The 13,007-nt window shown below is 41.7% G+C and overlaps 1 protein-coding gene across 1 annotated transcript; it reads right to left on the bottom strand.

The window, feature by feature from the left end:
- Positions 1-9,465: 9,465 nt before the first annotated feature.
- On the bottom strand, positions 9,466-11,615 carry LOC109152486. The gene is made up of 2 exons (XM_019300185.1): positions 11,024-11,615; positions 9,466-9,938 (listed from the first exon to the last, which is right to left on the bottom strand). The coding sequence occupies exons 1-2, from the start codon at positions 11,613-11,615 to the stop codon at positions 9,466-9,468; spliced, it is 1,065 nt and encodes a 354-aa protein (XP_019155730.1).
- Positions 11,616-13,007: the final 1,392 nt, after the last annotated feature.

Below are 13,007 nucleotides of genomic sequence, written 5' to 3'. Positions count from 1 at the left end.
TGCCATTGTTTGGCTATTCATTTGATTCAAGTCATTTTGATGTATTTGGTGAGTTTTGGCATGTTTTGGACTTGAATTTGAGCTTGGTGTTGAGACTCCCCGAAGGGATTATTTGTTGTGCAGGTATGTACCCGCGGGCGGAACGACGGGTAGAGCTCCACCCGCCGCCCCACCCACGGGGTACACACTCGTGGGACAAAGGGTTCCCGCGGGTGGAACCACGGGTGGTGGTCCACCCGTGGACCCACCCGCGGGGAACGTTATGTGGTTGTTGGGGGATTTATTCCCCGTGATTCTTTTGACTCGATATTTGATCTTTTGACTTCCCGATGTTCTTTTGTGGAACTATTTGAGCGTCTTCTTGATGTTTCGTATGTCTCGAACTATATGGTAATATTCCATGTAGGTTTTGGTGTCTTGAATCGTGCTAAGTGTTCAACATTGTGATTCGTTGAACCGTGATGAGTCTTGTGTGTTCTTCGGAATTATGTTTGGTTTACCCGTTTGATAAGCATGCTAGTTCGGTGTTTAAATGCTAGCGTGTGTGTTGTTTGTCCTTTTCTATTTTTTGATGATGACTTGTGCTAATCATCGTTGTTGTTGGACTATGATCCATTTCCTTGATTGAGTATGGTTTCATATCTTCGTTGTGATCCGTTGATTGATTCCTGGTGTGGTGTGGTGTGTGTGTGGCTGTACATGGATTGCACGATTAATGGTATGGGACATTAGTCACCAAGGTACGGCAGTGGTCCTCGTGGTGGCCATGACGCGATTATGGAGTTTGTGACCTGTGTGTAAGGTTCACGTATTTCTTGGGTGGCATGTGTTGCCGTGTGTGATCGGTACCCTCATGTACTATGAAATCGATGGTATTGTTGGAGATTGTCGGAGAGGGGACGACGGTCCTCGGGGGAATAAGGTTGGACTTGGTGTACAAGGGTCCTGGAGGTAATGGTTGGAACTAGCTATAAGGTTGGGGGTAGCCATAAGGTTGGAACCGGGCATAAGGAAGGCATATCAATTCGTGATGGGTGATGTCATGAAGGCTTGTGTAGCCGTTGTTGTGTGTTTCTCTATTTGTGACGTGTTTGTCACAAAGGCAATGTCTTACCAATGGTTGAGTCCTTATTTCTCTTGTGTTATGCATGTCGGGTGTTAATCTACTGTGTGATGGTAGATTATGCCTTGAGCCGTTCTTGTGAGTCGTTATTGCTTCTTGACGTATTGGGATGTGTTCCCTTATCTTTATTGAGAGTGCATAGAGTCTTGTGTTGATCTCTATCTTGGTTTTAAAGTGATATATACTATATTCCGTTTCGCTAAAGACTTTTGTATATATAAACTATCTACATATGATATTTCACATGTATTGGTGTACCAGTATCAGGCGTCGTCCCAATATATATATATATATATATATATATATATATATATATATATATATATATATATATATATATATATATATATATATATATATATATATATATATATATATATATTAATATCTGTGTTTCTTTCAGGTGCCGATTAGATGAGGGCGCGGTATAGAAGCTGTTAGAATAAATCTCCTTTTCTTTATGATGTTTCGGGTCTGCGTGCCTTTGATTAGACTTAGATTTTATGTTGTTGACTTGGTTTCTGAGGTTGTTGGATTATGATGCAGATGTTTATGCATGTGCGCTCACTGTTGAGTGAGCGTGGCATAGCACTCTATGTTTTCCATATATTCCATATCTAGTCTTCCGTTGTGTATGCTTTTATGGTTAGAATTATCTGCATGTTTAAGTTTAAATTGATATGGAAATCGGGGGTGTTACAATTGGTATCAGAGCTTAGGTTTGAGCCTAGGATGGTAGAGTCTAGACTTCTAAGTGGCTAAGTGTGGTTTGAGACCCTAAGTGACCTTAAGAATCTAAGTGTTTAGGCTTAGGACTTATAGGACGCGCGGTGAGGTTGTGAGTCGTTTTATCGTTTTCTGTTGTGTTGTCTGTGCTTTGTGTTCCTTTTAGCTTTGGTTCTCTTTAGTTAAGGCACCAGGTAAGGGTGCGGGCCCTAAGTCCTTCCCGTTATCGCGCTGTTGCTGTAGAAGTCAAGGATGGCACCATCGAGACGTCGTGCAAGGTTTTCAGAAGCAGCCACCAACGAACAGCTAGTTTAAAGCCTTCATCAACTAACACAGGTCACCCAGACGCTAAGCAACGCCCTTCTCAATAACAACCACCCTCCTCAGAATGAGAATCGGGACATAGTACGCCAAGTCGCAAGTCTCCGTCCCCCGATCTTCACCGGTGTAGAAGATCTCGCAGTGCTGGACGAGTGGATCCGGATGTTCGACAATATCTTCAAAGCTGTGGTTTGCCCGAAGGATCGCCAAGTAGAGTTAGCTACGTTCTATATTCGGCAAGGAGCAGACTCGTGGTGGATGCTTGAAAGGCCAGCTTGTTGGCAAGATCCGGAGTTTAGTTGGGAAAACCTTAAGGTTAAGTTACGGGAGCGGTTCCACCCTGCTCATGTCAAGGAGGCCTACCTTTGTGCAACCGACCCCTACGGAGTACAGCAAGTTCAGGAAGGAATCCGGGAGATCCGTAAGAGGAAACTTGATGGAAGTGTTACACCTGTGGTTAAGAGTTTGATGGTTGCTAGTGCTGAATCAACAAGAAGTTTTCTAAGTGATGGCTCTAAGGGAAGTAAGGCTCCCCAGCCAATCTGGAAGATCAAGGCTAAGGGAAGGTGCTCCGTTTGCAAGAAGTGTGGAAGTGCACACCCCGGTGTGGACTGTCATGGAAAGCAGATAGAGTGTTTTGCTTGTGGTAAGAAAGGTCACCAGTCCTTTGAGTGCAGGGCTAAGAAGAGGACACAAAACCAGTTGGTAGTGTGGGACCCAGGTCGGGAAGAAAGTCTCGAAGTGGAAGCAACAATGGACTAAGTGGAAGTAGCATCCAGGACCTGTGTACGAAGTCGGGACCTCGACAAGGCAAGATCCGCAGTCGTGAGACAGATGCAAGTGGGAACCGTTGAAGTAAGCTCTTGTACCCTTTTTGCTGCACCTCCCTTGTCTTTGTGCCTTCCCTTGCGTGTTAGCTTCAGGTGTTATCTTGTTCGAGAGTCACCCTTGACTAGGGATGTCAATCGGGCCAGCCCACTCGGTTTTGGGCTAGCCCTGTCGGGTTGTCGGGCTAATCGGTTTATTAATATTTTATTCTCGGGTTCGGTTTGGCCCTAACCCTAAACTTCAGGTTGTCAGGCTAATCGGGCGGGTTGAACCATCTGAACTAAAATTAGAAACTGAAAGTGAGTAGTCATATTTAGAGTAGGGATGACAACGGGGCGGAGCAGTGCGGATGCGGGAAGTATACTCCTCGTCTCCGTCCTCAACGGGAAATTGAAAATAGTCCCTATCTACGTTCCCGCGGAGAATTTAACGGGCTCGAAGAATCCCGTCCTCATCAATTTTTAGTCAATATATTAGATTAATGTTGTCTTAAATTTTAAAAAACTAAAAACTTAAGTTTTAATTTAAATTTATATATATATATATATATATATATATATATATATATATATATATATATATATATATATATATATATATATATATTTATTTATTTATTTATTTATTTATTTTTAATTATAATAATTATTCCATGTATGTTAAGTTTCACATCACTTCTATAATAAAGAATAATTTTCAATAGTTCGGGTTGTCGAGCTAGCCCTTTTAATTTCGGGCTAGCCCTATCGGGCAACCGGGCTAATCGGTTTCGGTCTCGTCGGGTTAATGTGTTTTATCGGGTTAGCCCGTTCGGGCCATAGCCCTGTCGGTTTCGGTTTTATCGGATTGGCCCATCGGGTTCGGGCTAAATTGACATCCCTACCCTTGACCCTCTGTAATCTTTTCTTGTCCCTAGACAAATCCAATCACCCCTTTTTGCCAAGTGATCCTTTTCTTCCAAACCTTGTTCTTGTTTCTTTCCAAATCATCTTGTGCAAGTTGGCGGTCTCATCAGCTTATGAATGAATCTGGCAAGGTCTAAGAGTTAAGCCGCGTTTGAGTTGTGGTAGAGAACCTTCAGTTCGACAAGCGTAGTTATCAGCGTCAAGCCGAATCTTCGCTGGAAGTCGTGAACCCTTTGTTTCTCTTGAAGCCGATCTCCTTCTCTTGCCCTCGCTAAAACCCTTGCCCCCTTGCCCCTTTTTGAGAAATCCTTCCTATCTTTTCAAATCCAGTTCTTGTTCCCTTCTTGATTCGACTCTGTTCAAGGTTGCAACCTCATCTTTTCTAAGTTGTGACTTTGAAAATCTTGATTCTCTTCATAATCAACGCTATTCTTGAGTTTTGAATCGGATACCCTCCGTGAGGAAATTCTTTCAACTCCCTAAAACCTCGTTTTGATTCCTTACTCCCTAAGTTATAACCTCGTTTACAATTCTCTTCTTCTTAATCAACATGGTCATCGAATTGTTGAACCTAAACTCTCACCTTGATCTTTCCCTTTGAATCGAACCTTGTTCTTGTATTCCCCGCTTCTAACGATTCTGTGCAAGGGGCAGCCTTATTTCCTAAGTTGCAACTTTGATGACTTTGATCCTACTCCCAAGTAACGTGGTCCTTGAGTTTCTGAACCCAAACCTTTCGCTCTAATCCTTTACGTTGAACCGCATATCTTCTTGTGAGCCTTCTACCCCTGAGTTACCTTTCTCCTTTGTTACCGTTCCTGTTTCGAACCTTTTCATCCGGACCGGAAGTTTTGAAGTTTCAAAGCGTTGCTTTGTAGAGAGTTGGAAGTGCTGTGCTAATGCAAGTGTTAAGTCGATAGCCTTCATCGAGTTCACCCTAGAGCTGGAGAGAAGGACATCCAACTCGTGTTTTGGATCTAGCAGTTGAAGCCTTTGTCGGAAGTGACGGATCAAGTTCACGCAGATGCCGAGCTCAAGTTAAGTAGTGGGGGTACCTTGTTTCCTTTGGTTGAAGAAGTCGGCAAAGATCAGTTGAAGATGCAACCCTGGTTCTGTGATCCCGAGTGATCTAGTTTAGGGTTCTTGTGGTGTCAGTTTCTGTTTGTGGCTTGTTCCTTAGGTGAGCCGTATCATTTTGAGTAGATCTTTGGCTAGTTTTGAGCAGGAGTTAGGCTCGGTGTGAAGTTAGCTTTCATTTCTGGTAAATCTTTTATCTATCGCCTTATCTTTCTTTCTTGTCTTACCTTTGTGAACCCTCAACCTATCTCTAAGTTTTGTCTCTCGTTTTGTTAACCGACGGTTTTGGTGTTGAACTTCGTTGTGACCAAGCCTATCAATCTTACTACCTTACTTTAAACCCTTGTTTTTTCTAACTTTGGTTGGTGACGAACACCTTTGTTGCTTAAAACCTCGTTTGCAACCCATCTCTTAAGCTTTGTCATCCGTTTCGCAAGCCGACCGTTTGGTATGCTCATTATCTCCGTTGATTATCTCTTTCCAACTCTTGAATGTCATAACTTCATGCTTATATTTGATACCTTTTTGAATCCTTCGAGTTTGGACCAAATAAGGATGATCTTGACACTCTTGTTACATTGTTGTTTCGTTTCACCGTTTGTTCTAATTCGTCGTACCCAAGCTTCGGGGACGAAGCTTCTTTGAAGGGGGAGAGGATGTGACACCCCGTAATCCAAATTCAATTAAGGGATTAATTAAGTAATTAATCCTAATCCAATTGATAATTTAATTCCTTAAATTCCTGAAAATTCAATAGTCGGGGACAAGTAATTGACTAGTCAACCCAAAGTCAAATGTTGTACCTAAAGCTTTATGAGTGGTTCTCTTGTTCCCTTACACCTCTTCATTTTAGTAAGGCCAATAAAGACATTTCACCCTATGTTAGAGTTGCAAGCTAACCTAGAGGACACTCCTCATTCTTTCCCCTTACACTTCCTAAATTTGAGCTCCTCCTTCTCTCTAAAAGTTAGATAGTTTTTCCTCCAAGCCAAGTTGAAGCTTTGCCAAATCCTAAAATTTTGTCTTCAAGATTCCACCTTTCCTACCTTTGAGCATCTAGAAGGGTAAGATCTATGCTTATCTTGTGTTTTTAGTGTTTTTTAAGGTGTCTTTCCTTAAAGGTAGAATCTTTATGATCTTTTGGTGTGTTCTTGAAGTGGGTGTGGAAGGTGAACCCTATTAGGAGCTTGGTGAAGTGTTAAGTGAAGGTTTTTGTCTACAAGAGGTAACTCATGCTCTACAAAATCTATTTTGTCAACCTATATGATGATTTATTGGATTCTACATGTGATTTTGCTATAAAATGTGATTGTTTATGCATTGTCTTGTGAAAATGCATATCTAGAGCTTGTGTTTAGGGTTCTTGTATGCCATTGCTTGGCTATTCCTTTGATTCAAGTCATTTTGTTGTATTTGGTGAGTTTTGGCATGTTTTGGACTTGAATTTGAGCTTGGTGTTGAAACTCCCCGAAGGGATTATTTGTTGTGCAGGTATGTACCCGCGGGCGGAACGACGGGTAGAGCTCCACCCGCCGCCCCACCCGCGGGGTACACACTCATGGGACAAAGGGTTCCTGCGGGTGGAACCACGGGTGGTGGTCCACTCGTGGCCCCACCCGCGGGGAACGTTATGTGGTTGTTGGGGGATTTGTTCCCCGTGATTCTTTTGACTCGGTATTTGGTCTTTTGACTTCCTGATTTTCTTTTGTGGAACTATTTGAGCGTCTTCTTAATGTTTCGTATGTCTCGAACTATATGGTAGGATTCCATGTAGGTTTTGGTGCCTTGAATCGTGCTAAGTGTTCAACATTGTGATTCGTTGAACCGTGATGAGTCTTGTGTGTTCTTCGGAACTATGTTTGGTTTACCCCTTTGATTAGTATGCTAGTTCGGTATTTAAATGCTAGCGTGTGTGTTGTTTGTCCTTTTCTATTTGTTGATGATGACTTGTGTTAATCATCGTTGTTGTTAGACTGTGATCCATTTCCTTGATTGAGTATAGTTTCATATCTTCGTTGTGATCCGTTGATTGATTCCTGTTGTGGTGTGGTGTGTGTGGCTGTACCTGGATTGCACGATTAATGGTATGTGACATTAGGTACCAAGGTACGGCAGTGGTCATCGTGGTGGCCATGACGCGATTATGGAGTTTGTGACCTGTGTGTAATGTTCACGTATTTCTTGAGTGGCATGTGTTGCTGTGTGTGATCGGTACCCTCGTGTACTATGAAATCGGTGGTATTGTTGGAGATTGTTGGAGAGGGGACGACGGTCCTCGGGAGAATAAGGTTGGACTTGGTGTACAGGGGTCCTGGAGGTAATGGTTGGAACTAGCTATAAGGTTGGGGGTAGCCATAAGGTTGGAACCGGGCATAAGGAAGGCATATCAATTCGTGATGGGTGATGTCTCAAAGGCTTTTGTAGCCGTTGTTGTGTGTTTCTCTATTTGTGACGTGTGTGTCACAAAGGCAATGTGTTACCAATGGTTGAGTCCTTATTTCTCTTGTGTTATGCATGTCGGGTGTTAATCTACTGTGTGATGGTAGATTATGCCTTGAGCCGTTCTTGTGAGTCGTTATTGCTTCTTGACGTATTGGGATGTGTTCCCTTATCTTTATTGAGAGTGCATAGAGTCTTGTGTTGATCTCTATCTTGGTTTTAAAGTGATATATACTATATTCCGTTTCGCAAAAGACTTTTGTATATATAAACTATCTACATATGATATTTCACATGTATTGGTGGGTTACCAGCATCATTCGCTGACCGGGCGTCGTCCTAATATATATATATACATATATATATATATATATATATATATATATATATATATATATATATATATATATATATATATATATATATATACATATATATATATATATACATATATATATATATATATATACATATATATATATATATATATATGTATATATATATATATATGTATATATATATATATATATATATGTATATATATATATATATGTATATATATATATATATATATAAATATATATATATATATATATACATACATATATATATATTATATATATATATATATATATATATATATATATATATATATATATGTGTGTGTGTGTGTGTGTGTGTGTGTGTGTGTGTGTGTGTTTCTTTCAGGTTCCGATTAGATGAGGGCGCGGTCTAGAAGCTGTTAGAATAGATCCCCTTTTCTTTATGATATTTCGGGCCTGCGTGCCTTTGATTAGACTTAGATGTTATGTTGTTGACTTGGTTTCTGAGGTTGTTGGATTATGATGCAGATGTTTACGCCTGTGCGCTCACTGTTAAGTGAGCGTGGCATAGCACTCTACGTTTTCCATATATTCCATATCTAGTCTTCCGCTGTGTATACTTTTATGGTTAGAATTATCTGCATGTTTAAGTTTAAATTGATATGGAAATCGGGGGTGTTACAATCTATCCCTCATTCTCTATTTCCTTAAGCTTAACCTACTATTTATACTTAGTATAATTTTACATGAAACCCCTTTTCATTTAAATGTTATTATGCCACTTGTGTGCTATATTTTAATATACTACTATGAGAGAAAACCTTTACATCTTGGAGGTAGCGTTTCAACTTCGATTATTTTAAAAGAATGATGGAATATTGTGATGAGATGAGATCCGGAAGGAGAATTCCCGGAGGTATGTTTTAAAGTGGCTTGGTAGAAAAATCCTGGGTTCACTTTGGGGTTTGAGCTATTACTCGATGGGCTTGGAAACCCAGTTAGGGGGTGTGCACACTAAAGGTAGCGATTCCGCCTTCCATGTTACTTATGAGATATGCAGGCGAGAGTTGTTAGGCTAGTAAAGAGTTACTGAGCCCGGATAGGTTCATTCACACATGGTGAAGTTCCTACCTCCCCACCGTAATGATATGATGAGGTTGATGACATGATGAGATCGATGGTATGGTTATGATTCAGGGGAAGTATGAAGGCCCTCCATTGCTATTATATATATATATATATATATATATATATATATATATATATATATATATATATATATATATGTGTGTGTGTGTGTGTGTGTGTGTGTGTGTGTGTGTGTGTGTGTGTGTGTACATACGTACGTTTATATGTATGAGATACCGTGTTCTCTTGAGAGAGCACATAATGATAATTTCATGCCTCTTCATTTCCAATGATATGCATACTATGATATTTCATTTTTTTTTTTTTTTTATTTGATTGTTCACATGATTACATGTCACTTTATCTATTTTTGAATTATTAAGTCAACTAGAATCATGTCTTGTACTCTTGTTAATAAGAAATAAGTATATATGTTTTGAGTATGAATTGTCTAAGTACTTGAATATGGAATTCTCTTACATGTGAGCTACATACTTATAAGCTAAGTACTGTTGTTGTATAAGTATATCTATATACTCGTGAACCTATTTGACTTACATCTATGATCTTTTTGAAACAAAGCAGAAACATTCCATTAAAGACTTAACAAATCGAAAATACAAGCGGGTGGGACGCTAGACCACACCTCTGGGCCAGATATAGAACCGGCCGCCCGAGCTAACTCATGAGCCACACGATTCGCTGATCTCTTGACATGAGAGACATTAACTGTCCCAATGTCCTTAGCAATTGATTGACATTGCTTTACAATCAGACCAACATATGAAAAATCAACAGTAACAGAATTAAAAGCAGTGCATAAATTTAAACAATCGGACTCGAGAAAAATATTATTAAGACTTTGCTCCTTCAGCCATGTCAGAGCTGCCATGACCGCAAGGGCCTCAGCCACAAACGGGTCTCGTTCGCTGCCTAATCGCCCGTTCTTTGCTGCAACAAACCTGCCTTCATGATCGCGGACAACAGCGCCAAAGCCAGCTCCATCCCCAAAAATGGCCGCATCAACATTGCATTTGAAAGGAACAAATTGCAGTTTTGGTCCTGTGACTATTAGGGTGTTGATAATTTGAGTACGTGACTTTCAAAACTCTCAATTTAGTCCTTTAACTATGAAATTGTTAACAGATTTGGTCATGCCAGCTAAATTGTCAGCCAATTTTGGCCGGAAAATTGTAATTGGGTTCAAATTTTTTTTTTGACAAGGTAAAACGGTCATTGCAAGGGAAAATAAAAGGGCTACACCATCGCCATCTTAGCCGGCAACTTAGGTATACAATATAATTAATCACTTCGATATATTGAAGTTAAAATACATGCCTGCCTACTTTAATTAAGCTTGCTTGATTTGATTTTGCGAATTGAAAATGATATAAGTGGTGCAGGTAGATTGTCGAGGTTTGCGGAGGAGATAGCCCGGGAAGAAAAGGCGCAAGTTTTCACCAACTTCACCGATATTCGGATCCAAAGTTTCGAGAAATCCCTCGCCGTCTCCTCCGTCGGCGGCTTCTTTTGTGCTCAACAGGTTACGTTAACTTTTATTTTAAACTTCCATACATAACATCAAATTAATGATAATATTAATAAATGTTTTTTGCATGGGCCGGGAATTGAATTCGGATTCCAGGTGGTGTCGTGCAGGGTGGAAAGAGGGAGACGGACGATTCTCAGAATGCTACGACCAGAGACTCCGGAGGAATTTTCTCCCTTTTTATTTTCCCTTGCAATAATGATCGTTTTACCCTCACCAAAAAAAATCGAACCCAATTATATTTTTTCGGCCAAAATTAACCGACAATTTGGCCGGCACGACCAAATTTGTTAATAATTGTATAGTTAAAGGACTAAATTGAGAGATTTGAAAGTCATGTACTCAAATTATCAAGACCCTAATAGTCACAGGACCAAAGTGCAATTTGTTCCATTTGAAAGTGTTCATTGGTGGTGGTACCCATTGAACCTTCGATAACGGCCTTGCCGCTATATTACCCGGATTGGTGTAGACCGCGCGCCAGGCAATTTGAAGATTGACCATGCGTCTTCGTGTCACCAACACTGACGTGGCTTTGTCATGCCAAACCACATCATTGTGAGCTTGCCAAACCGCTAGAAGACTGCCGCCAACTTCACTGCACCCTCCCTCGTTGAGCTGCCTATCACATAATCCATGAAGTTGAGAAAATCCTTGCCTTGTAGAACATCGTCCAGTTCCCAGACCCCCTTCGTAAAGGCGCAGTCACAAAACAGGTGGTTTGTCGTCTCAGTCACATAACCGCACATAGGACATCCCCCTCCAATCCAAATTCTCTTCAAACGCAAGTTGTCCCGTACCGGCAGCACGCCACGAACGCATCTCCAAAGTAAATTCTTCACCTTAGGCGGAATTGGTAGCGCCCAAAGAGCTTTCCACGCCTGAAAATTACTATCAACTTTAGTGTGTAACGCCTCGCCTGCTAGTAAATGGTAGCCGTGTTGGACAGTGTAACGACCGCGGATGTCGCCTATCCATCTCCAGCAGTCGTTAAAACGGTTGTTCACCGGGGTTGCAATAATTCTAGGGACATCGTCCGCATGGAAAATGTCACGTACAATGTCTTCGTCCCATCGGTCGTGTCCATCGAGTAAACAGTGAACTGTTGCATTGCGTAGTTCCTCTATACAGGGCGTAATTAAAGGCGTGTTGGAAGAATCCGCGAGCCAATGCCAGCCCCAAATCTTGGTGTCCATCCCATTACCGAGACGACGCGCTATGCCCTGTTGTAAGACTTTCCTCCCGACCAATATACTACGCCACATGAAACTGGGATTTCCCCCTATGTGTGCCTCCATAAAGTCCGTGCTAGGTAGTACTTCGCCTTCATCATACGGCTAACCAAGGATTCGGGTTGAGTCAACAATCGCCACCCTTGTTTCGCCAGTAACGCAATGTTAAAGACATGCAATTTCTTGAAGCCCAGGTCCACCTTCGATTTCGGTTTGCACATCTTGTCCCAACTTAACCAATGAATTCCCCGGCTTCCAGTGCCTCCGCCACCCAACCAGAAACAATTGAACATCTTCTCCAGTGTGTCACAAACATGCAACGGAAGCAAGTAGACCGACACGGTAAAAATTGGGAGTGATTGTGCAATACTCTTCAGCAGGACCTCTTTTCCTGCTCGGGATAAGAACCTATGCTGCCACGACCCAATCCGCGCCCGGATGTTGTCCTCAATATACTTGAAGACTGCTGTTTTGTTTCGCCCAAGTACAGATTGTAGGCCCAAATAACGGCCTAGGTTCGCAGTTTCGTGGACGCCAAAGAGCTCAGAGACCAATCCCCGCGCTTGAGCTGTTGTATTAGAGCTAATGATCGCGCTGGATTTATCAAAATTTATAAGTTGCCCCGAAGCCATGCAGTAGATCAAGGCAATCCTTAAACTTTGAGGCTTCATGTTAGTTGGCCCTGAAAAAAAAGTAAGCTATCATCAGCAAAAAACAGGTGAGTGATGGCTGGAGCTCCACGGGCCACCCTCACACCATGAATATCCCCCCGATCACTGCCTGTTGCAGAAGGATAGAGAGGCCCTCGGCGCATATGATGAAAAGATAAGGCGACAAGGGGTCCCCTTGCCGAATCCCTCGGGTAGGACACACCTGTCCCACGACCATTCCATTCACCAGAATAGAATAATTGACCGAAGTGACACATAGCATTAATAAGTCCACCCAACCCCTCTCAAAGCCTAACGCCCTCAGCATCCCCTCCAAAAAGGACCACTCCATCCTGTCATACGCCTTAGCCATATCAAGCTTTAGCGCAGCCCACCTTACAACTCCCCCCGTTTTCCTATGCAAGAAATGCCCGATCTCACCGGCTACTAAAATATTATCCGTTAGTAGCCGGTCGGGAACAAAGGCACTTTGGGATTGAGATACTATGTGTTCCAGGTTCCCTTTCAATCTATTAGCCAACATCTTGGCCAACACTTTATAAGTAACGTTACAAAGGGCTATCGGACGTAGGTCAGACACCTTCGTCGGGGTAGATTTCTTGGGGATTAGCACGATGTTAGAATTGTTCAATCCCACATGGAAATTCTTGGTTTCCACACACTTTATCAGAAACACAGCCAGATC

The sequence above is a fragment of the Ipomoea nil genome, unplaced genomic scaffold (assembly GCF_001879475.1).
Source record: "Ipomoea nil cultivar Tokyo-kokei standard unplaced genomic scaffold, Asagao_1.1 scaffold2422, whole genome shotgun sequence".
NCBI classification, from domain to species: Eukaryota; Viridiplantae; Streptophyta; class Magnoliopsida; order Solanales; family Convolvulaceae; genus Ipomoea; species Ipomoea nil.
Note: the sequence above shows the minus strand (reverse complement) of the source record. Positions and strands in the feature narration are given on the sequence as shown.

Coding starts and splice junctions, on each gene's coding strand:
- LOC109152486 (XM_019300185.1), bottom strand. CDS start 11,615: ATGGACACCAAGATTTGGGGCTGGCATTGGCTCGCGGATTCTTCCAAC. Junction 9,939..11,023: donor AGGCAGCTCAACGAGGGAGG/GTGCAGTGAAGT, acceptor ACACCCTAATAG/TCACAGGACCAAAACTGCAA.